The sequence below is a fragment of the Kwoniella shivajii genome, chromosome 1 (genome assembly GCF_035658355.1).
Source record: "Kwoniella shivajii chromosome 1, complete sequence".
Classification (NCBI taxonomy): Eukaryota; Fungi; Basidiomycota; class Tremellomycetes; order Tremellales; family Cryptococcaceae; genus Kwoniella; species Kwoniella shivajii.
This window is the reverse complement of record NC_085908.1, coordinates 1836162-1859240: the sequence shown is the minus strand read 5'-3', so window position 1 is coordinate 1859240 and position 23079 is coordinate 1836162. Positions and strand designations below refer to the sequence as shown.

General features: G+C 43.6%; 8 protein-coding genes across 8 annotated transcripts; 2 read left to right on the top strand and 6 right to left on the bottom strand.

Moving 5' to 3' along the window:
• Positions 1 to 1699: 1699 nt before the first annotated feature.
• On the top strand, positions 1700 to 3864 carry IL334_000706 (uncharacterized protein; the record flags this gene model as incomplete). Its single annotated transcript, XM_062932470.1, has 8 exons — positions 1700 to 2154; positions 2211 to 2279; positions 2347 to 2379; positions 2447 to 2621; positions 2692 to 2701; positions 2777 to 3323; positions 3390 to 3436; positions 3512 to 3864. The coding sequence occupies 8 exons, from the start codon at positions 1700 to 1702 to the stop codon at positions 3862 to 3864; spliced, it is 1689 nt and encodes a 562-aa protein (XP_062788521.1).
• Positions 3865 to 4416: 552 nt separating this feature from the next.
• IL334_000705 (uncharacterized protein) lies at positions 4417 to 6834 on the bottom strand (the record flags this gene model as incomplete). The annotated part of the gene is made up of 14 exons (XM_062932469.1): positions 4417 to 4449; positions 4522 to 4656; positions 4737 to 4846; positions 4922 to 5251; positions 5331 to 5676; positions 5756 to 5830; positions 5899 to 5960; positions 6015 to 6058; positions 6132 to 6158; positions 6221 to 6310; positions 6364 to 6395; positions 6452 to 6492; positions 6548 to 6576; positions 6635 to 6834. The coding sequence occupies 14 exons, from the start codon at positions 6832 to 6834 to the stop codon at positions 4417 to 4419; spliced, it is 1554 nt and encodes a 517-aa protein (XP_062788520.1).
• A 635-nt stretch (positions 6835 to 7469) lies between these two features.
• On the bottom strand, positions 7470 to 9471 carry IL334_000704 (uncharacterized protein; the record flags this gene model as incomplete). The annotated part of the gene is made up of 9 exons (XM_062932468.1): positions 7470 to 7651; positions 7731 to 7809; positions 7899 to 8091; positions 8141 to 8188; positions 8284 to 8319; positions 8381 to 8447; positions 8517 to 8799; positions 8865 to 9250; positions 9300 to 9471. 9 exons carry the CDS (start codon positions 9469 to 9471, stop codon positions 7470 to 7472), a joined length of 1446 nt encoding a protein of 481 aa, XP_062788519.1.
• A 1175-nt stretch (positions 9472 to 10646) lies between these two features.
• Positions 10647 to 13128, top strand: IL334_000703 (uncharacterized protein; the record flags this gene model as incomplete). Its single annotated transcript, XM_062932467.1, has 15 exons — positions 10647 to 10863; positions 10920 to 10955; positions 11023 to 11062; positions 11138 to 11152; positions 11212 to 11384; positions 11446 to 11480; positions 11565 to 11589; positions 11649 to 11678; positions 11754 to 11764; positions 11819 to 12433; positions 12487 to 12586; positions 12647 to 12658; positions 12734 to 12765; positions 12825 to 12919; positions 12990 to 13128. 15 exons carry the CDS (start codon positions 10647 to 10649, stop codon positions 13126 to 13128), a joined length of 1575 nt encoding a protein of 524 aa, XP_062788518.1.
• A 471-nt stretch (positions 13129 to 13599) lies between these two features.
• Positions 13600 to 13980, bottom strand: IL334_000702 (uncharacterized protein; the record flags this gene model as incomplete). The annotated part of the gene is made up of 1 exon (XM_062932466.1): positions 13600 to 13980. The coding sequence occupies one exon, from the start codon at positions 13978 to 13980 to the stop codon at positions 13600 to 13602; it is 381 nt and encodes a 126-aa protein (XP_062788517.1).
• An 801-nt stretch (positions 13981 to 14781) lies between these two features.
• Positions 14782 to 15709, bottom strand: IL334_000701 (uncharacterized protein; the record flags this gene model as incomplete). Its single annotated transcript, XM_062932465.1, has 2 exons — positions 14782 to 15460; positions 15576 to 15709. 2 exons carry the CDS (start codon positions 15707 to 15709, stop codon positions 14782 to 14784), a joined length of 813 nt encoding a protein of 270 aa, XP_062788516.1.
• A 923-nt stretch (positions 15710 to 16632) lies between these two features.
• On the bottom strand, positions 16633 to 17533 carry IL334_000700 (uncharacterized protein; the record flags this gene model as incomplete). Its single annotated transcript, XM_062932464.1, has 3 exons — positions 16633 to 16760; positions 16822 to 17377; positions 17453 to 17533. The coding sequence occupies 3 exons, from the start codon at positions 17531 to 17533 to the stop codon at positions 16633 to 16635; spliced, it is 765 nt and encodes a 254-aa protein (XP_062788515.1).
• Positions 17534 to 19037: 1504 nt separating this feature from the next.
• IL334_000699 (uncharacterized protein) lies at positions 19038 to 21902 on the bottom strand (the record flags this gene model as incomplete). The annotated part of the gene is made up of 9 exons (XM_062932463.1): positions 19038 to 19058; positions 19124 to 19328; positions 19449 to 20164; positions 20217 to 20321; positions 20383 to 20538; positions 20592 to 20744; positions 20792 to 21031; positions 21085 to 21279; positions 21339 to 21902. The coding sequence occupies 9 exons, from the start codon at positions 21900 to 21902 to the stop codon at positions 19038 to 19040; spliced, it is 2355 nt and encodes a 784-aa protein (XP_062788514.1).
• Between the last annotated feature and the right edge of the window lie 1177 nt (positions 21903 to 23079).

Below are 23079 nucleotides of genomic sequence, written 5' to 3'. Positions count from 1 at the left end.
GCTATTGGGTCTTACCAGAAAGAACTTCGATATATTACCTCATAAACTTAGGTTGACACGACTTGAGAGGTGGAGCGGGGTATAGACAATCAGATAATCGAGTCAAGTATTTTCTCCTTAATATGACGATATGAAGGCTTTGTTTGACCAGTGTTGAATGTTCAAGGAGGGTGGTGTGAGGTGATCAGCGGTGTTTTCAGATCGGACTCGAGGTCTGGTCTGGAAGACGAGGGGTCATATATTTGGGAGGTGTGGAAGGATATTGAAATTTGGGAAACAGGAAGAAAGACAAAGGGGATCGGTCCTTTTCTGGGGGCTTATGTTATGAAGTGTGAGAAAAGCGATCAACACAGAACAAAGGTGAGGTATGATGGGTGGGACAGGATTTGAGTATGAAAAAATCAGACGCAAAGGTATCTAGGAAATATAAAGAAGAAGGATACCTTTGAGACGAGTCTATGAGGGCAGACCAAAGAATATCAGAAAGGTCATAATAGAACAACAAGACTCACCTGGAATTCGACCCAGAACAATTTCCATCCCTTGTCTTCCTATACGATCTGGAATGACATCCGTGAGCATTAAGGTATACTATGTTTATAATCTGGCCGATATGCTACTATCAAAAGCTCATTTTTGCGTTTGACTTTCCACGTATTACAGCTCATTCCATCACCTCTTACCGTCCTTTCGATTTGGAGGTGAACAATCGAAATCAAGAATCCTCTTCTTCTGATCCAGCAGAAGTGATGCGAAGAGTATTGACTCAGTATCAGCCGTACCTTTGTTCGAGGCCTAGTGATGGTGAGATACGGTAAACGAAAGATACAACGCATCTCTTCTTTATTTTTGATCATCATGATAATATGATCCCCCACTCTTGATATCTGTCTGTCAATACACATAATCAGGGACCATCAGTGTTCCAGCTTGGTATGCAGGGTTTATCTCAAGGGCAATAAGCTCTTGATACTGGGAGGTAGACAAGTAACAACGTCCCTCTGCAACTGTTAGGGTATCATCAGCCGATACATGAAACGCTGTCTGGTTCGTACAGAAATATGTATCTTTGTCTCACAATGTTCCCGCCCCAAAGTACGCTCCTACCTCTTCGAGATTTACTTTGTATTGTATCAGCTGGTAGGTGAGATACAACTCTGGTGAATCATCTAAGACGTTGGCCGGATACGGCCCGTCTCGGAAGAAAGGACTTTGATGGTTGTTGTCATAGCGTACAAGGAACGAGGGTGCTTGAGATTATGATTCTGGGGGATTAGTGTTTAGGATTGTTTTCGATCATTGAGGATGTTTGTTGGTGACAATCCCTTCGACGACAGGCAAAGAAGCGAAGAAGTTTTGTACACATAGCTTAATCGCCTATCAGAGGAGTGAGTGTTTGTCTGTTTTCGAGGACAGAAGAAGTTTGTTTGTCTACTACATGTATGATATATATTTTCTCGTTGTCAAGTTGTAAGAATAAGATTGAATTCGCTCAAGAAAAGGCGATCCGTGCGTGTTTTATGTAAGATTCCGGGGAAATCGGGGGAATATAAACACCCGGCAGAAACGTCGACGATGTTTCATGATATTTTGGCTTTTTCCACAACTACCGAACCCATTAACCCCCTTGATTGTGATCCTATTTGTGACTAACGAATCGGAAAGTTGGTCAAACTTCAAGTGGTCATTGGCGTCCTCCATGCGCTCATCATCGTTGTCAGAGGACTACTCCGACTCTGAGACTGGAATCGAAGAACAGGATCAAGACCAAATTGATTCCATATTATCAGAAGAAGAAGAAGAAGAAGAAGAAGAAGAAGAAGAAGAAGAAGAAGAAGAAGAAGAAGAAGAAGAAGAAGAAGAGGAAAAACCACCTTATAAACCATTCTCAAAACGATCAGCTCCTAATTTATTCTGGTTCAAACTGCAAGAATTGCTTACACTACCTTCACAATTCTTCTTCGCTTTGACCGGATTAATGGGAATAGCCAATTATGCTAGGCAAATAGTCAGTATAGTACCACTGAAACCGGCTACTCTGCTTGTACGTCGATCAAAGGAAGGGATACGAAACCAAGTCAAAGTGGATCAATGGGTAAAAGATAATGTACATTCTTTGAAAGGTGTATTTAAGCCTTCTTGGTGGGCACCGAAGTGCGTGTTGTTCTTGGACCTACGTTTTATCGAGTGAAGAGCTGAACTTGACCTAGTGGTCATTTGCAAACATTCTTCACGGTAATAGGGGATTTCACAAAAGTAGATAAAGTACATTACGTCAGGTACGTTAGACGTCCCTTTTGCATATTCTCGTATACGATAGAAGCTCAACTTTGAATCGATCAACAGGACTTACCTGAGATTGCCAGATGGAGGAACCATGTGAGTGCAAGCAAAGCTTGCACGCCGATTATTCAGCCCTTGATCTTAGACTGACCGAAAATTGCAGTGGGTTGGATACTACACCTGAAGATCACCATACCCTTCCTGACGATACTCCGACGGTAGTTGTGTGCCACGGCTTGACAGGTGGTTCTCACGAGTCTTATGTGCGGAATGTGTTGTCTTGGGTGACAAGGTCAAAGGAGCAAGGTGGGATGGGCGCTCGAGCGGTTGTAGTGAATGTGAGTGACAGACTTCTGCATCGCAATCATCTCGGTTTGTCGACCGCAGCTAATAGGAAAATGTCGACAGTTTAGAGGCTGTGAGTACAATGATGAGGCAGACAAAGCCCCGCTTGCAATACACATCGATGCTGATGGTCATTCGACCTCACTAGGCGCTGGCGTTCCCGTAACTTCGCCTCAGATGTATTCAGCGGGCACAACTATGGATCTCGCATCGGCTCTTCACTTCCTTCGACATCGATATCCCTCTTCACCTCTTCACGGTATCGGATTCTCTTTGGGTGCATCGGTATTATCACGTTATTTAGGGGAAGTCGGTTCTGAATCGATACTTTCATCTGGAATAGTACTGGGTTGTCCATGGGATTTATCTGCAATGTCACATAAATTAGATCACGATTGGTTCACATCAAGAGTTTACTCATCCACCTTGGGCCAAAATGTCTTGAAGCTGTTCTTCAAGGCTTACGATAGTAATCCCACTATATTCGAGGGTGAAGATTGTCTAGTTAGAGAATACCTGGATGACCTGAAGACTCAAAGGAAACAAATGGGCTCAAATACCAGATTAAGAAAAGTTGATGATTTAATGGTTTGTAAGATTGGTGGTCCAAGGCACATTGGTGCGTGGCCATTTGAAAATGCAGAGGGTTATTATCAATGGGCAAGTCCGAGAAGGTTGATTGATGGAATCAAAGTGTGAGTGATATTTCGCGAACTCAGTAGCGTTTGATGAGAATGAAAGCTGAGTGCACATCTCCACAGCCCTATGCTAGCTATCAACGCTATGGACGATCCGGTAGTAGATTGCAGTACGTCATTTATACCTTCTTGAACACAACCTTGTTGACGTTGCTAACGTTGGTGAAACACTCGTCTTGCCTCAGCTGCACTCCCTTTGGACGAACTGAAAGCATCTTCTCATGTTGTAACGGCTATAACAGGCTCAGGCGGTCATTTAGGATGGTTCGACGGGCCTTTTCCATTGTGGTCTTCAATTGCTTCCAAGCGTAGATGGGTCTTGAAGCCAGTCTCGGAGTTCTTGACTGCCGCTTCGAGAGATTTAGATGTAGTAGGATCTGATCTTGAAGTGACCGATCAAGAAGGATGGCAATGGGTCGAAAAAGGGGGACACAAGATACCAGGATTAGAAAGAAGAGGATGGAAGATACTAAGAGAAGGTGAAGAGATATTAGGTGAAGGTGATGAAGGTGAGGCTGGAGTAATACAAGGATTATAGAAACATAGAGAAAAGAAGATACATACGTACTTGGTTCTTTTTCACAAGACAGCTTTGTGTAGTGTGAGGGTATTTGCACTCATGAGGGATTAGTATCGTATTCGTATATCTATGCCACTTGAGTAGCAGAAAGGTCTGACACCGCTGAGCTTGATTCGAAGCGGTAATTGTTGGCGAACTGGCAAGTATACGCGAACTCACTATGAGACGTCATAATCACAGCAGTCGAAAACGATGAGGTGGGAGTTGGCGGTAGTAAAGTTGAAGGTTACAGATAAAAAACGGGAATTGCTAAAAGAGTGACAGCGTTCATGATTAACAAATTCAAAGTATTTACGAATATTTTGTATAAAAATCTACGTATTCGTATAGCTGAATATCTCCACACTATCGTAAACTAAATTAAATCAGAGAAAAATCGAGCCAGTGCTACATTTTACAAAATCTAAGCCTGCACCTTCCTTTCACATTCGCTATCCAACAAACGTTTTCCGATTTTTGCCAACACTCAACCTCGTCGCTGCTGTTCCGTTCGCGTCCTCACATGATGGCTTAGAGAGGGTATCTAAAAGCAAGATTCTTTCTCTATAATTCCGTGATAAGATCAGCTCCATATTAGAATGCATATCATGTGAAACGTTATTGAAAGGGACTTACATCAGTTATATCCAAGAAAGTAGCGTCAATTTCCCGGCCTTCCTCATCAACGTATTTTTCAATTTCAGCTTGTCCAGTTTCGAATAACATGTCTCGTCGTTTGTTTTCCTTATTCAAGAAGTATCTCATGGTGAGCTGCGACGGATGGTAGTGTGTTGCGCGTAAGTGAGTGTACGAAAAACATGAAAGATATTCGTGGGTGAACGGGAGCTTACCAAGATCAGCGGATTGACAACGTATGTACCTAAAATGATACCCCAAGGAATATAATATCGCGGTGCATACTTGCTTTGCCACATCTGTGGGGATAGTAAATTCCCAAGACCTATTCGTACGATTGAGAGCATTAGTGGTGATTCCATCCCCCTATGGGTTTTCGACGTGATCCTGATGAACTTACAATATCCGATCAATAACATCGCATTTGTAGTTGTCTTTTTCGTGTGTCCACTGGTAGATTCGGCGCACCAAGAGAGCGAAAGAACAAATCCTGGGGTACCAACTCCTCCTAAGTAGACGGCCACGAGTAGACCAGCTTTGGCAGACCATGGAAGACCGATTAATAACGCTCCGCTCAAAATATTGGGTATAGCATAACAAGCTCCAATGTAAGCTCGAGCATTAGGATACCTCTTGATTACCAGTACAGAAGAGTATATGGTAAGGATCTCAATGACGCCTGAGACACATCCCAGGAGAGTAGTCTGTCCAACAGTGAATCCGAAAGAGTCTATACAAGAAGTTAAGTCAGCAAGCCCATTTGTATCGTTGGTCACAAAGGATCAAATACTACAGTATATCAAACTTACTGATGATGAGTTGGGTCATATTAGTCAAGGAATTGGCAACGTTATTTGAACCAGCATAAACTGCAAAAGCCCAAGACTTCCAATCCATCAAAGCTTCTACAAACTGATCCTTCTTCCATGTCTTATTCTCTATGCCAGTCGATTCGCCTCGTAGTCTTTCGATCGCAATAATCTTCTCCTCTGTAGTGAGGAAACGAGCTTTCATCGGATTGTCAGGGATGAAAAACCAGAAACAAATTCCGACGACCAATGTGATACCACCTGTTATGATCATGTATATCTTCCATGGATGGATAATCTCAGGGTTGATATGATAGACACCGAAAGAAACGAAGCCGTTGAATATCTATGTGGGGTGATAAGCATGCGGTTAGTTGGATCGATTATTCTATCACTAAAGCCAGGTTTGAGGATCATCTACTGACTTGTGCAGTACCATTCATGAGGAACCAGTATCCTACTCGTTGAGTAGCTTCGGAGTGGGTGTAGAACATGCTCGTCTGATGTCAAACTGTTAGTGGTCTTAAACAGATAGCTGAAAAGGCAATCGGAGGAACGGTCCACTCACTAAAATCAAGAATCCAGCGGTAATACTTCCTTCGCAGATTCCCAAAAACATTCGACAAACAACTATTGGTCGGCTTGTCAATCAATATTCATGTTTTTATTGTGTTCAAAACTCACAAAGGCCGGCAAAACTGGAGCAAGCAGCGTGGCAGCAGAGTACACTATAGCAAGCATGGGTGTCAGCGAGCTGTGTCTTGAATCCATAAATTGCAAGATATCTCGAAAGATACTCACACAGCCCAAACAAGGATATTGCATGCCCTAGAGTATCGCACGTCAGAGTCAGCCAACGAACAGTCTTGGCAGATGTATCAACGACATACATCCATTTACCAGGAGGGAATCTTTGCAGAGCTAAATTTTGAGGCCATTCGAAGATAAGGTATGCCAGGTAGAAAATCGTTCCGAGCCAGCTGAGATGAGAGTCAGCATCTCATTTTGACATTCAATGAGAGACGCCACTCACTTGTACTGAGCTTGGGTTAGATGATTGTCCGTCTGCCGTGAGAAGAAGTATGAGAACTGCTATACCCTAGTATCACCCGATCACTCACCTTGATGCCCAAGATGGACGAAGATCCCAGAGTGGTTTTGTCTATCGACATGAAGTTCAGCATTCTGCTCTACTATATCTCTCAAGTCATACTGACCAGTGAATTGGACAAAGTATAATATCATCCTGGTACAAGTTGTCGTCGGTGAGCTCGACGCCACTCTAAACCGGTTGACAAACTCACATCAAAGGCAGCATATGCTTATCGCACTTCCACCTGACCTTATCTGACATCTCTTTGGTTATTTCCCCATTGAATCCAGCGATAAGTGCTGCCGCTCCATCCGCATCTTGGAGATCTACTTTATGTGCTCCATGGCTTGTATGTTCGGCTGGGCTCACTTTGACGCTGGAAAGGTTTTTCTCGGATTCGATCTTCGACATTGTTAACCTGGTTTTCTTCTCGAAAACGTACAAGACATCAATTTAAATAAGAAAACAAACAACTTGTATCTTCTTATAACTCGACAGATCTCTATTAATTGTTCAGCACCATTTTCCTGGAGTCTTATCACTCAGACGCAGGCTGAGGGTGAGAAATGTCAGCAAAGCTCTCGGTCAAATCCGTGAATGTTAATAAGCTCGACAACTCTAATTGAACGTCGTATATGCGGAGTCGTCGGTCTCTGCGTGCAATCTTCTTCTGTGGACCAATAGACTTCCAAGAGGATTGTAGCTATCTTTAGCATGTGATAGATCTGGGCGTCAAAATATGAGTGCCTTTGGATCAGAGCTAAATCTCGGTGAAAACGAAAGTGTATACGAGTACTCACAGGTGTTTTAGCTCAGGATGGGATATAACCGAGGATAGATAAGACTGCGAAAATGAGGTCACGGCTGGCGGTCAAATCCGCTGAAGAGATAAGGTCTTGAGCAGAAGAAAGGAACCATGGGCAGAAGTTCCCGTAGCGCGATTGGCGTCTATGCATCATTGACCTTACGCAACTGGATCCTATTTGACCAATAAGTGAGTTGCATCTATATCTGCTAGTCCGTGTACATGGTATCCGCTGAGCGTGTTAAACATCCAATTTTGACGGCAATCCTCCACTTTTATCAAGTCTACCCTTATCTACACCTTGTCTCAGCTTTAACAATCGTTCTTCTGTGACTCGGAAAGAGGCGGGCATAATCTCGTCCCATTCACCAGTGAGCATGTATTTAGATAATGCAGGTGCACAGATGAATATACGAGCCATGCCTGTATTGAGACAGTCTTAGCATACCATCAATCGTATGTGAACAGCCACGTGTCCAGTCGGAAAAAGCCTTCAACTCACCATGTCCGTTGAATCCTGCACTGATGAATTGGCCAGGTTTACCAGGTATACTTCCTATGAAAGGCACGGAGTCGGGAGTCTGCGAAATTGATCAAGGTTTCCGACATCAGTGGGTCTATCCAAGAACGGCAAGTCGAATATATCCAATAATGTTCAACAGTCACTCACCATAGCAATGATACCAGTCCAACTATACTCATAACCCTTGGCCTTCCCCTCTTTCAATCCTTCAGCACTCCAACCTCCCTCCGGGAAGAGCTTTGCAAATTCTTCTACAGCATTTCGAGTGATCTCCGACGAGTAGGATGAATCGTCAACAGTGTTTACAATTGATTTGGCTGTTTCGGGAGACATCCCATGCCTATTTAAATGTTAGTGCTGTATTCTGGTGTCTATAATTTAGAACATACCATTTTCGAGAAGTCCCTAGTGAGATCGAATTATCTGGACGACAGCATCTGTTTGACGATGGTTGGTAAGCAATTATTAAGAGAGTTCAATTATAAAAATAGCGTATACCGGTTGTGATGCTGGAATGATGCTGTCAACTCACATAGAATAGAAGTGTTGGGGGAGATAACGGAGAGAGCTGAAAAATGAGGAACACAGTTAGTCATTGCTAGTACAATGCAGAAGTATGGGTGACATACTAGCTTCCCTCTATTCTTGGAAATTTCTCTGGACCAGCGGGTGCGGAAGACAGTTTAATTGCTTGAGCTGTATATGCTCATCAGCGCGTTATTCAGTGGATCACGAGTCAATCACGATTGATTGACGATAACTTACCCCTGTGGGGTACGATCAAACCATCCATCTCCTCTAACAAAGCATCACTATATGCATTAGTCGCATAAACCACCTTCTTAGCTCTAACCTTTCCTCTGGGAGTTTGCACATCCCACGATACTCCATCTTCAGATTGAGTTACTCGATGTACAGGAGCGTAGGCAAAAAGCGAATAACCACCCAAAGCGAGGTTGAGTTCATGAATACCAAGAGTGAGCTGGGCTGGATTGACTGTTCCAGCCCACCATTTCACAGCGCCATGAGCGGCCTGGACTCTAGTTTCCTGTCACAAGCAGTTCCTGTCAACTATGCGATTTCAAGACTTTCGTAATAAAAAGGCTGACTCACTTTTCTTGCCTGTTCTTTGCCCAATTCTTCCACTTCAGGCTTTCCACCGCATTCTCGCAGGTTCCTCAATGCATCCACCGCGTAGTCTTTAAAGCTTTCCGACAAACTGACATCGTAAGTGTCTCTTGGTGTCCATTCACAATTAATCCCAGTCTTTTTGATAAACTCGTCAACCTTTTCAAAGGTATCTCTTTCACTCCTCAAGATCTTCTTAGCTTCTTCTGCACCATGGAGTGCGGCGAAAGCGGTAAATCCTCTTGATTCATCCGGACGACAATGACCAGCATTCCTTCCAGATGCTCCTGAACAGATTTCTCTGGCTTCTAATACTACAACTGAGCTTGGGCGGGATGGTGACGTGAGAAGAGAGTGGGCAGTAACGGTTCCTGCTCACGGTATCAGTATGTCTTCGAAAGGAGATGACCGTTCACTTACCACTCAGTCCGGAACCAATAATTACCACGTCCGCTTCTACAGGTAGGGGTTCATCTTTTCCAGCATTCAGCAAAGGGTGATCTCTTGTGCTGTGCTGCCATACCGATAGTCCACCGAGAGGAATGGGAAGATGGGGATGAGCAGATTGAGAGTTATTTATTGCGATAGGCATGATGTCACGTATACTACAAACGGGAGAGAATTAGGAAGCTGAGCGTATTGCAGATACTGACGGTCGCGTCGTTACTCAATTGGAAAGTTCTATATGATTTAGGCGTAAGATGAAGGAAGCGATTGATGGTAAGATTTTGTCTAACAACAATTTAACTATCATCCTAATTTGGTGGATTTCGGACATGACCGAGACCGCGATCCCGATCTCTCTTTCCTCCACTGAACTGGACCCAATATCATTTGATTGTATCGCCAGGTCTTTCTTGCTTCAGTTTTGCTCACACTTCTGCTATCGGACCGTGCAACCGGGTCTTCTCTGATCTTGCAGCATAGGAAGCAAAGAATGAATGTGAAACCGCTTTCCGCGCTGTTTGTTGTAGAGACCGCTGTGTACGCCGGTAGCCATGCTCGCGCGTCACTGAATTACAAGACGGTGAAGGAACGATTGCAGGATATATGAAAGTAACGGGCAAGGGTAGTTTAGAGTTTAGATCTAGAAGTTTAATTGGACTCTCGCTTCGTAAGGACTCCCATGAATCCTTCATTTCCTCCGAATCTCCCTCAATCATGTGCCTCGGACAAAACCCCCGCTTTTGTTTACCGTCTCGTCGATTCTGCTGGCGATTTGCGAGAGAGGCTTCGTAGACATAGTCGTCAACACCGAAGTTTCTCCCTGCTCATGTGACTATTCTCTGTCTTTTCCGAACCCCGATGGTGACACGAGAAATCCGATAACGATACGTTTAATTTAACGATGTCTGATTTCCTCGTGAAGACGCTCTCAGTGGGCTTGTATGTGCGTGTAAAATGGCCGTATGCGCAAGGAACGCGATTCTCACACGTCCCCCCCCTCCCTCGCCCCGCCCTATCCCCTTTGCACCAGATTGAACGTCTCGTAACATGAGAATTAAAACCGATTCTCGGTTATCTGAGTACAACTCCACTTCCGTCATCATTGCGAATTTGCCGAAGTGGGCGCGTAACCGAAATGAGAAAGATAAGCAGGCTACCATACTCGTATTCTTTTGAGAAATAGATCATGTGGTCCGGATTCCCTCGGGCTACTCAGGAATACATATTCAGTCTCGTTCAGGTTTACGACCTCCTCTTCACTCCATCTTCGATCTTCAACAATACAAGCAGCACCGAAGTTGGAGAAGAAGCAAAATCATAATGGTGTCGACAATGTTTGGCTTCAAGGCCAAAGGCCATTCCGCTATTGAGCCAGAGGACATCGCTATTATCGATCCGTCCGCTCACATAGACCCGCAGACCGGAGCAGTCATCGAGAAAAAGACGAAAGCAGAAAGACTATTCGTGTTGAGACTAGATGCGATATTACTTGTATATGTGTGCATATCACAAGTTGTCAAATACCTAGATCAGCAAAGTGAGTAGGAATTTGCTTGATGTGTCATAAGCTTGTCTGACGATTTTTTGCTTCAGATATCTCTGCTGCGTACGTCTCGGGCATGAAAGAAGGTCAGTTCTGCTTGAAAGGCGACTAAGAAAGACGTCGGAAGGTTCTTTACTAATTTGTCCCTGTTAGAATTGAGTCTTTACGGAAATCAGTATAACTACTTCACTACGTAAGTATCGCATGGAGTCCTCTTGCTGTTGCCTGGATTTTCAGCTGATCGCTTCATCTTATGCGCATTCTGTAGATGGTTTAATGTCGGGTGAGTCATTCAATATGCAATAAAAGACGCCAGACCCCTCTCTAACCCCCTGCTTTCAGTTACGCGATCTTCCTCATTCCTTCTCAGATCATCATTACCCGAGTGCGACCCTCTATATGGTTGCCATGTCTTGAAGCGTGCTGGGGTGTTTTGACCATCGCAATGTACAAAGTCCACAATTATAAACAAGTTTATATACTCAGAGCGTTCATCGGTTGTTTCGAAGCGACATGTTCGTATTTCACGGTCTTTCACTTCTCCCAGTCAGTGCTGATCATTATGTATTCCAATAGGTTACCCTGGTGCTATCATGTTACTGATGTCGTGGGTGAGTGTACATTGAAATCGTATCCAGCTGTTTATCCCGCCTTATATCAGTAAATAGAAATCGCTGACATTGCTCCTACTCTAGTATACACCCAGGGAGTTGGCATTGAGTTCGTCCTTTATTTTGATCACATGGACAAGTACGCTGATGTCATATGGTATCAATCAGGGATAGGGTTTTATCACAGTTGTCAATCTGGTAAGTAGACTCAGAAGTCATCCGAGGATTAGTGGCAGTGGCACTTTTGGCTGATAATTCCCTTCAAACGTGCAGTTGGAAATATGGTGTGTCCCATTTTGTGCGCTTCGACACATATCTTGCTTACACTTAACTATTAGCTGGCTGGAGCTCTGCAAGCCAGTATTTATAAGAACCTGAATAATGTAAATGGCATCAGCGGGTGGAGATGGATGATGATTATAGACGGCATAATCACATTGGTCGTGAGCCTTGCAGGATTTGTCCTCATACCAGATTTCCCGACCAAAGTCAATCCTCGGGCTTTCTGGCTCCGACCAAAGCACGTGGCAATCGCTATAGAACGGACAAAGCAATTCAAGCGGGCAGACAACAAAAAGTTTACCTTGAAATCAATAAAGACCGCCTTGACCGGTCCTCTTTTCTATTTTTTCGTGGTCATGTACGTTGCGAGCGTCTTAGCTCAAGCCTCCTATCAATATTTCAACTTGTGGCTCAAGTCTCTCAAGAACCCTGACGGAACCGCTGTCTGGTCAGTAGCTCAGGTCAATGCTATACCCATTGGTGGAGGGGCTATTACAATCGCAACAATTTGGACTTGGGGGTTCATTTCAGACAGATTCCAGACAAGATGGATTCCTGTGGTGGTTCAAGCTTGTATTGGCATCATTCCAGGTATAATTATGTCGATCTGGAATGTCAGTAACGGAGCGAAGTACTTCTCGTACTTTGTCTGTTACTTATCGCTAGCTACAGTAAGTGAAGTCAGTCGTCACCTTTGTCAGAGAACTGATTCCTCTTGTCAAAGGCGCCTCCCATTTGGGCTTGGCTTTCCGATTTAAACCCTTTCGACGCAGAACAGCGAGCCTTTACACTAGGTTTCGCTATTGCATTCTATTATGCATGTGGTACGTGTTCCATTTTCCGATCACAGCGTAGTCGTTGCTGACAAATTTCGGTTCCTCCAGGTGCATGGTCAGGTAAATTGCTTATTTTCTTGATTTTTGGGAGGATTTTCCACTGATCACACTTGATCTCCTGCATTCGTTGCGTAGGTCCACTTATATGGCCAGCTAGCATCGCTCCAGCAAGTACAATATCCTTCTTGGAGGATAGGCATAAAGCTGATCATGTAGACAATCGTAGCATTATAAATTCGGCTGGCAAGTTCAGATTGCTCTTTGGGTCCTAGTCATTATTTTGGCTTGCTCTTTGAGATATGTTGAATTGAAGCACATCCGGTGAGTGTCAGATAGCCCGCCAGCTCAAGGGCATGATGATGGGAAGTGATCGCTCACACCCCTTTCATAGACCTAAAAACCGACGTATCGCCGAAGAAAAGGACGCTGCCGCCCGAGAAGCTGAAAGGGAATCTCAGGTTCAAGCGAACAAAGATGTTGACAAGAAAGATGTCGATGTTCACAGGATCGCCTCTATTCAGAGTGCTTAATCTGTCAAGAATGCAAACTTGGGTCCGCGAGGAAATATGGAGCTTGTAGCAAAAGGAGAAACAGATTGTCATTCAATGGATTAGTGGTAAGATAGGTTGGAAGTATTGGTTTTCTCATCCTGGAAGTTATGTTTGTATGTCCAGATATGCATATATTCAGAGACCAGCTAAGCTATTTAACAGACCAGTATTGAAGGAGGAGAACGGTTCGCGACCTACGAGACAACTGGCGATGGAACCCAATTTGTGTTGGATATCTCCAGCCTAATCATTATAAATACGGTCACATCCTAGGACAGACAAATTTCAAGCAGTGTAAGGGTTCCTTCCTCCCTCTCCCCTTCTCCGCCCCTCCTTCCTCTCAGACACATTTGATAGACAGGGAGAATTACCGTCAACATTGGCTGAGTGGTATGTGTAGCGGGCAAGTTGTAAGCGTACTAGCAGATATAGACGCAACTCACTTATTGGTCAAATAGGATTCATTTGCTCGGTTGCGGTGTACGCGGTGATGATTTTTGAGTCTGTGTACGATCTTGATGATCTCCTCAAACCTTCGTCACCGGGACCAGAACCTTTTGAGACTTCGGCAACTCGAGCGACATGAGAGGATGGAGAGCGAGTGAGATCTGAAACTTCTCCCGAAGCAGCTACTTTCGCATAATTACTCGATGATAGCGAGTCAACCTGCTGAGGTATTGACAAAAGATTCTGTCCGGGTGCTTGATGAGTATTGAAGGTTAAAAATGGTGTCGGTTGTGATCTGGGAGAACTCAGCGGGACGATATCACTGCTCGCTGACGATGCCGACAGCGATAGTACTGAAGTGATAGCTGAAACTTTCTGAACCATACTAGCGTAAGAGACCTTCTTGACTAGAGCAAGCAGTTTGTTGTATGAGATCCGCGGGGGAGACTGGTCGGGGGCGATTTGGTTGTCCAAGAGGGGGATGCAGGAGAGGTATCTTCCTCAGATTGAGAAGAGATTATATATACCATTTGTGGTGGCTTGACCTAGAAAGTATTCATAAAATGTCTATCAGTATTGACGCTCGAGCCAAGAGCAAGAAACCTCAATTTACCGTACGCTTTTTTGGTGGAGTAACTTGCGATGACGGCTTTCGTGCAGGTCCAGTCGCGGTGGAAGGATTGGTAAGCTTTGTCTGCTTTGACTTGTTCTGACCACGCCATTCAGCTGTAATTCACATCACATGCTAGAAACAGACTCACAGTCCTCTTCGACCCTGATAATTTTCTGTCCTTTGGGCTCTTGGACGTGTCCTTCTTATTCCTTCCGTGATCTTCGTCTACCATCTTCTCTTCAGGGTTTTCCTCCGAATAGACTCAAATCGCCAATCGTGGAATGTGAGATCTGTTGAGAGCATCGTTACGTCTTAAGTTTTCATAATGATCAGGATCCTTGGTGGTGAGGTAGAGGGAGACTTTGGCTTCACACGCAAGACCTATTGCATGCCAGGCTTGGAGGGCCATGTTGTCGCCATAGGTAATGCTCTTCCTCATCTCCTCAAGATAATGATCCATAGAAAGCCAAACTTCATTGTCACCACTAGCAAGGACAGGTTGGAATTTTTCCGCATGAATTGTCATCCAAGCTACAGCTTTTTGTCTTGCCGTATCCGCAGATACGCTAAGGTCAAATCCCTTGACAAAGGGCATGAAACATGCAGCTTCCATTCTGAGCAGTTGATCGAGTGCTGTAGTAGATAGCTTCATTTTTTTGCGCTTCGATCGGCGATAGCTCTGCTCCATCTCCCTCTTGTCGTGAGACTGGTTCTTCCTCGGTCCTCATCGCCTCGTCTTGTCCGTTATTTTCGTATGAAGTAGAAGGGTGATGTTTTTCCACTATCGCTTTCCCAGCGGCAGTTAGACCAGCAGCATATTTCGCGAAATTGGGTATATAATCACTTTGTTCCCATGGGTGAGCAGCGTGAGGGTAAAGCTCCGGGAAGGGATGCGGGCTGAACAGATCGTATAATTGTTTACCAGAAGGGGCGAGGAAAACTTGGTTGTCGGTGACGATATGGGAGGGTTCCACCGAACGGCCAGCTGAGGAAGGGCAATCTTCGTTGTGGTGGCTCTTTCGTGAAGGAGGATCAAGCACGGCTTGCTGAGGGAGAAAGTCTTGAGAAGGAACAGCAGCTTCAGGCTTTGGTGTTTTACTTGGTGATGGCGAATCGTTCGCCCATGCTCTCAATTTCGACCTGGGAAGACCAAGAGAAGTTTCGTTATCTGATGGTAATATAAGAGACAGTTGAAGATGAGGCTTGGTGATGGTTCCTTTCCGGTGCACCAGAGCAGAAATATTAGGTGAACTGGGAGATACAGATAGAGATGCAGGGGTAGATTGAACGGTAGCTATGCATGTTTTGTCAGCGAGTGCTCACACGGAAGACAAAGAGCGTATTCAGTGGAACATATTCTACTCACTTCTTGACCTTAGCAATTTGTCGGGACTGAGCCACGCCAGCAGCTTGAGCTTTGGTGCGCTTCGCCTTTCTTTTTTTAAGATTCCTCAGCTTGGTGGCTCTTTTCTGACCGGGTAGAAGATCGAGTTGTACCATGACGATATTTTCGAATTTGGGCGAGAGGGGTATCGATAGAAGCAGTATTGTTTAGGAGATAAGAAAATTGATATGTAAGAATCTTTTGCGATCCTACTGAGACTATGTGTCAATGATTAAAGTAGAGGTTTTTTATAATCACTTCTGATGAGATAAGTAAAGAACGAAGACAAAAGGTATAGATGAAAAATAGGCGTGAATTCGTTATTGATGATGCAAACAGTATGTTCTACAGCATTAACGCTTTGATGTTTCTTGTTTCTCCCACTCATGATTCAATCTTGTTTTGATCGGATATATCAATTTCTTAAACTTTGAAAAGAGGAAAAGAACACAGGGGTCCTTTGGTTTTGATTAATTGATTTCCCTTCACGTTCACATCAAGGGTAAAGGATGTTCAATCGTTATATCCAATTGTGATATACAGTCATGATTGATCGCTGTCAATCTTTGGAAACAACGTCAATAACATCGAGTCCTCACAGAGGATCAGTCATCTCTAGAACTGTACCTTAATCATACTGTTACTCGTTCTTTGTGGGTCACAGGCAGATCACTGACTATTATTCCAGTTGATTCCAGTTGAAACAGACCTAGATATCAACATATTCACGATCGAAGAAGATGCTGAGTACTCCCCATGTTGACGTTTATTCGAATATTAGTACAAAATGTCATTGCAAGTGCATATAAAAAAGAGAAATACTATAAGGCATTGAATTTCCTACTGTGCAACAATTCCTATATCCGTGCTCGGTGGCAATTTACTTATTCAACACCTCACGATTGGCAGCCCACTCGATCATCTCAATCAAATTGAAATTCATAGACCTCTAAATATATATTCTACATATCAGTCAAATACTAAAGGATGGGCAGCTGTGCCCTATGACATCTAGGTCATTTCTTTTGTCTTTTACACCTCACTCTGCAGACTTGTTGGAGCTACTTGGAGTACTGATGACTGAGGTTGGATCTGCACTAACGATAGCGGACGAATTAGTTTGATTGGATGTTCTAGTTGGGACATCGGAAGGATCATTTGATCCAGCTTTCAACAAAGTATCAGCATCATGATACATATCACATGTATGAGCGTACTGCCTACTCACTGCCAATCAGCGCATTGCCCAGAGTAGGAGATGACGACCCATCACCCAGATGTTCTACGACAATTCCCTTCTGGTCGACTGGAGGCAATAAGTTTTCTTCGTGTTCGTGTTTCCATTCATCTTCATCCTCAGAACTTTCTAGCTTTGGAAGGTCGATCACGGAAAGGGAAGGATTGTTGTCAAGGTAAGTGTCAAGCTCGATGTAAGTCTTCTGTGCTTGATCGACTACCTTGCCATGTAATATCCACCCGAACCCGTCTCCGAAAGTCACCCCTGCACTTTGGGCTCTTCTTATTGCATCCAAAGCGATATCTGCATTTCGCCAAGCTTGATAGCGCTGACGAAGGATTTGTCGACATGAAGAAAATATATATCGAATCATAATCTGCCATTTACCTTGCATGATCGTGAGATCTTCGATTGGAAAGTCTACCTTCTTGAGAAAGGTTCGGGCGGCGATTATGACTTCATTGATCTGGGTGAAATCATCGGCGGTGCTCCACTTCAACTCGATCGTATTGTACTCGCTACACCTCTCGATTTCTTCATCTCTTTCCTGCTCCCCATAGTCAGTCACAAACTCATGATTAATTGGACATTTGACTGAGAATGAACGAGCGATGTAACTCACTGCCTTGGTTTCAAAAACATAGCCTTCTCCACCCGGCCAGATGTCGGTGCTTTCAGAAATTTCAAGTGATGGTGATGACATAGTGTGAGCGCTCCACGAGATACTACTTTAGTGAATACCAACCATTGGAGGACGATAGATACTGAGCTGACAAGTCTAAAAGTGAAGTTTTAAGGAGATAAGAACATTGGAAAGTTGAATTGCAAAGAACACAATTTTATACTTGAATTTGATCAACCTTGTTCTGTTTTCGTCCTCACTTTCAGTCAGAGAACCGCTCATCAGATACGTCATTTCCACGAATTGAACTTTTTCTTATCCAAGACATTGATGGAACGCACTGACCATCATCGCTGGCAAATGAGATCTAAAGGTAACAATGTGGCTGTGTGAAACTGATGGGCTGTGTGTGAGACGATCCAAGAGAATAAATATTTAATCACCTTGGTTACCAAAGGTGATTTGAAATCACTGATTGACCTTTGTACAATATCATCAAAGTAGCGAAGTAATCGAGTGATATGTTGTACTTACCGACTTATGGGTACTCAGGCATGACATTTGATAGGGGTGTTGGCTCGCGCTGAGGACACATTCCTATGAAATCGGTACTTTTACTTCCAAACATCAACGTCCGGACATGTTTTGTTAAGCGAGTGCTATGACCTCGACATTTGAAAGGACGTCTGATTGTGATGAAGTAACTTTTGATCGTGAGTGGAGTAGGAACGCCTAAAACTTTATCTTTTCATCATCAAAAAAGAAATTCCCTTGGTGAACATTCATACAAATTGATCGTCCATTTTGTTTGACCTTGATAAAGTAAAGATAACGTAAAGACAAGTCGAGAATGAAATGTGCACGGTCCCAAGAACAAGGACGCTCTGACGAACAATGACATCGCGAACGATCATTTGAGAGCGGCCAAAGCATGATAAACGAGTCAGCGATGTATTGTTAAGCTTGTGAGACACAAACTCTCCGGGAAGGGATTCTTTCCTTCAACAGCAACAGCAATGGATGTAGAGAGCCGCAAGGAATTGGATAAGGAGATGAAAGATGCCCGGAAATAGTGGTTGAGTCTATACTTGTATGACATTATGCATATGGTCGAAGGTAGCGAAGTAATCGAGTAATATGTTCTACTTGCCAGATTTCATCGACGTTAATCCGTTGTCCACAGTCGACGCAACGAGTAGGGGTGGTGGCTCACGCTGAGGACCATTCCCTATGACATCAGCACTTTTGCCTGCATTCCATTCGATGGAAATGATGATATACTTGCCTGAAAAGGGGCCAATTGCTGAGTAACGGTACTAAAGCTCTTGCATGATGCACTATGGCAAACAAAATATAAAGCTATTTTCTAGAATGAATAACGAAGAGATGACCAAGAAAAGCAAAACAGATAACATCCGTTCCAAAAAGGGTATAAAATCTCGAATGGTGGGTATACAAAGGATGAGGACGACCAGTGGGTATCGTTTGGAACGTGAAAGGGTATATTGAAAAGGAATTTGACATCAAGAACCCGAAAAGAGATAACATCTTGAAATAAACACTATTTTCACTGAAGTAGGAAGGATCATCTTCTTTTGGAGAACAACTGTCAATCCAAGCGGCTGTCAGCTGAAAAACACTCTAGACCTTATCGATCGACGTGCAACTCACCTTGTTAAACAGAGCCAACACTTTTGGTACGTTCAATTGTACATATTCCAGATCCAACATCGCCTGTTGATCTTTTTGTTTTTCCAGTAAGTCGTCAATCTTCAAATCCATTTCTAAAATTGGTTTCTCTCTTCCTTTGAAATGGAGGGCAATTATAAAAGTACCCGGTGTTGGGGATGTGATGTTGAAATAAATGTTCACGCGGCTGATAGTAGACCAGACCAGTCAGCTACATCCGCAGAGAGGTGAAAGTTGAAGGATGAATAGTACAGCAATGGTGGCATCCACTAGAATGGTGGGGTGCTGGATCTATGGACACACTTACCGGTTCTCCGGAACGTTACTCTCCATGATAATCCCTTCTTTCTCAAATTGACTATGAGTGAATCTGTATGGACCAAGGACTTGATTCTTTGTTTGTTTCTTTTCTTTCCCATTGACAGTTACTACACCTACACCACCCGCGCCTTTCTCTTTCGAACTTGTCAATCTGACATTTTGGAGATAAGCTTTATATTGTTCCAATTGACTTCTTAAGTAATTGTTATGATCACATATAGTCTTATAAACAGCTTCAAGCGATCTTGTTTCGAGGACTACCTTCTCTTTTGCGTTTCCCAGATGAACCATTTCAGCTGCTACTTCATCTTGAATAATCTTGAAATGATCATCAGCGTCAACTACCCCTGCCCCTTCTAATTCAGATAGTAGAGCCTGTACTTTGATCCCTCGCCTTACTAATACGGGATCTTTTGACGTTGCTGCTCTTTCCGCCAAGCCGGAGAGGTCGATAGGACGTTTATCGGCTAGCTGAGGCATTGATCGAAGAAGTTGGACAAAGATAGATTTAGCCTCCATATAGTTGATATCATTTTGAGTTACGCTATCTGACATTAACGCCGTGGATAAGTCTTGTATAGGAGTTTCCCAACGAGAATAGAGAGGAAGTTCGATAGATCGGTTCTCTTTACGTGGTACTTGACCGGGTGCCGGCCCCAAGTCGTCAAGCAAGATACGTAAATGTTGTTTGTCATTGGGAGACTGTATGTATTATTAGCATAAATTTCGATCAACGATGAACTAGTTGACTGACCAGTGTGTCCATATGCTGCATCAACAGAGAATGAGTGTTGTACAATTCATTCAAAGTAATATTGATTTGTAGATCTTTCTTTGATAATGCCATATATTGGTCGAGCTAGACAGAAATAGGTGAGCTTATTCACAAGGGTCATTCCGTCAAAAAGTGGGGCACTCACCTCCAAAGACTCGTAGAAATCCCCGACCTCACATAAGGCGTTCAAGAATTGGTTCATCCTGACTTTATTGTTTTCCACAAATGGATTCAAGGACATCATGTATTGTTCTTTAGCGTAACTAGGCTTGTTAGCTAGATTTTGAAGCATTTTGGCGATCTGACAAGCGGGAGATCAGTATACTGACAAGCGATAATTGCAAGAACATTTACCAAAGTCAAAGTCCTCCTTGGGTGCTTGGCAGGTACTCCATCAACCAACATATATGCTTGGGGAGTTACGATGGCTGGATTTATGAAACGAAGGAAGAAGAAACCGCCAATCAAGGAGCAAATACTAGCGTCTGATGCGTCTGGGTATTTTCGCTATTCCAAATCTCAGCATAGTCCAGCTGCTCTTTCAAGTCACTCACCCTTGTCAAGCTCCTGATCTGTTTACATATCCACCTGATTCCATAAGGCACAGTATCCATGCTTTCGATTATAGTCGCCAAGAATGTATTTGCGATTTCCGACAACATCGTGAGTCGTGGTATGATGATAGCTTGAACATCTGCGTTCGCAGCGGCTACTTCTGGTGGGACACCACGAGGTAGGGAAGGTGGTAATGTACCTGTATCCTCTTCTATCTGCTGTATCATTTGCTCATATACCTTGCACAAGTATATCAGCTTGGTGTAGCGGATCAGAGCTATGTATTACTTACTTTCAAAGGATTGATTTCCAGGTTCAAATCTTTGTGCTCTATCAAACTGTTTATCCTATCTGCAAGAACGCTTTTCAAGTAACTCTGACCAGGTCCTCTGCGCGTATACGTTGTCATCATTCTTGATACGGGGGTATTTGCTCTTAACAAAGATCCGAATTCTGTTGTTGTTTCGAATTGAGCGGAAAGCACACTCTACAAACATGCATTAGCTCAAACGATCATGCCAGGATATTCAGCGTAAAATGACTTACCTGAAACATAGTCAAAAGCAAATGTTCTTCCCTCTGCTCATATTGATTTCCATATAGCGTGAACATGACCGTTTGTAGCAAAGTGTCTATCTCCGATAAGCTCACTAGTCTACATAAACTTGCAACATGCCTTGGTTCACTTTGAAGTAGGAAAAACAGATTGGCGTATTGACCCATTCTCCTTTCATCAGGCCATAAGCCACTTTCCTCATCTATATCTTCCAATGTCTCTGCTACTTCCCTCTTCTCATCCGCTGCCATCCTATTTTGGATCAACAATGCTATTCTTGAATCTAGATATCGTACATCACGTTCCAGCACAAAGTTCTTCTTTGATTGAGATGATATCCTAGATTTCAAGTCCCTTAACCTCTTTTGCGCTCTAGCTAATTCATCTTCCAATTCTACATCTTGTTCCGCCGCCAAGGAGTACATGGCGTTCACCGAATAACGATTGGTCATCCTGTTTGTGAGTCGACGAGAGGCATGTGATTGTGATGAGCTAGATGGGGAGGCTAATCCTCCAGGAATTCCACCTGAAGCTGTCATCGTCATTGTTGACATTTTCAATGAAGGAAGTGGAATGATTCCAAGTTGTATTCGTGCGGAACATCCACTTTTTGATGAGACGAAATATGAGCTAGATTCCAATCCAAGAATATTACGTCGTTATCGCGTTACTATGAGGTAAAGACCGATTGCTTGTTTTTGTCGAAGAAGCGTCCGAGGTAGTCGGACAAGATACAAACGGTATGATCTTGACGAGCGCTCTTCCTGAGAGTGATGAGGTTTGGGCTGTCGGTTTAGAAGCTGACGTATGAGCGTTGGGAAACTGATCAGATGTCTGTCGAGCTCATGGAGCACGGAGCAAAGGTACTGTTATCGTTGCTGAGATGGGACAAAGGAGAACGCGTAGGGCGCGTTTCGTATTTTCTTATTGAATTGGCAGTAATGTAAGCCCAAACGTTGTTCTCGAAGTGGGCTCGCACTAGATGAGAGAGATAGGGAAAGCAATGGTAGCCAAGTCGATTGACAGTTTGATAGTTCTCCGAGAACGTTCGCGATAGCATGCAAGATGAATGGGATAAAATTCAACGAGAAATGAACAGGGAGGAAAGGGTTCATGCACGGGTTATTTTAGATTTGCAGAAAGGTACACAAAGTTTAAATGACTTAATACGAATTGTTCCTAATCAGGTAAGAGAAAACATTATGAATTGAGCCCTGCAATCAATTAGAGAGAATCATTTTTGTAGCCGACCAGTTTCTTTTCCATACTCGTGATATCTCAGCAATCCACGCTAGTGATATCACCCAGGACAAGACATTGTATTCTCAACATCAAGCTTGCTTCCGCTCTGACAATCAGAACATCTAGTGTTCACCTTATTGTGCTTGTCAAAAATGATGAACATAGCTTTGATACGTATTGTCGTGAAATATCATGATGCACGAAAATTTAGACCTTGTTATCTGGGTGCATCGTTCCCATTATTCATTTCCGCATCTTACAGAAGATACTGACAACGTCCACCCTCTTGAGACCGTTTATTTCTTGCCGGATCTGTAAGCTCATGGTTAGCAGTACTCTTCCAAATTCTCTGGAAGGCTCCGTAACACGTATACCGCCGAAAGATGGAACACATGAGACGTGCGAAGATGTGCAGCACTTACTTCTTGATACCAGCACCTCCCATTGGACCTTTTTGACCGGCTAAGAGAGATATATCAAGTCAGGACC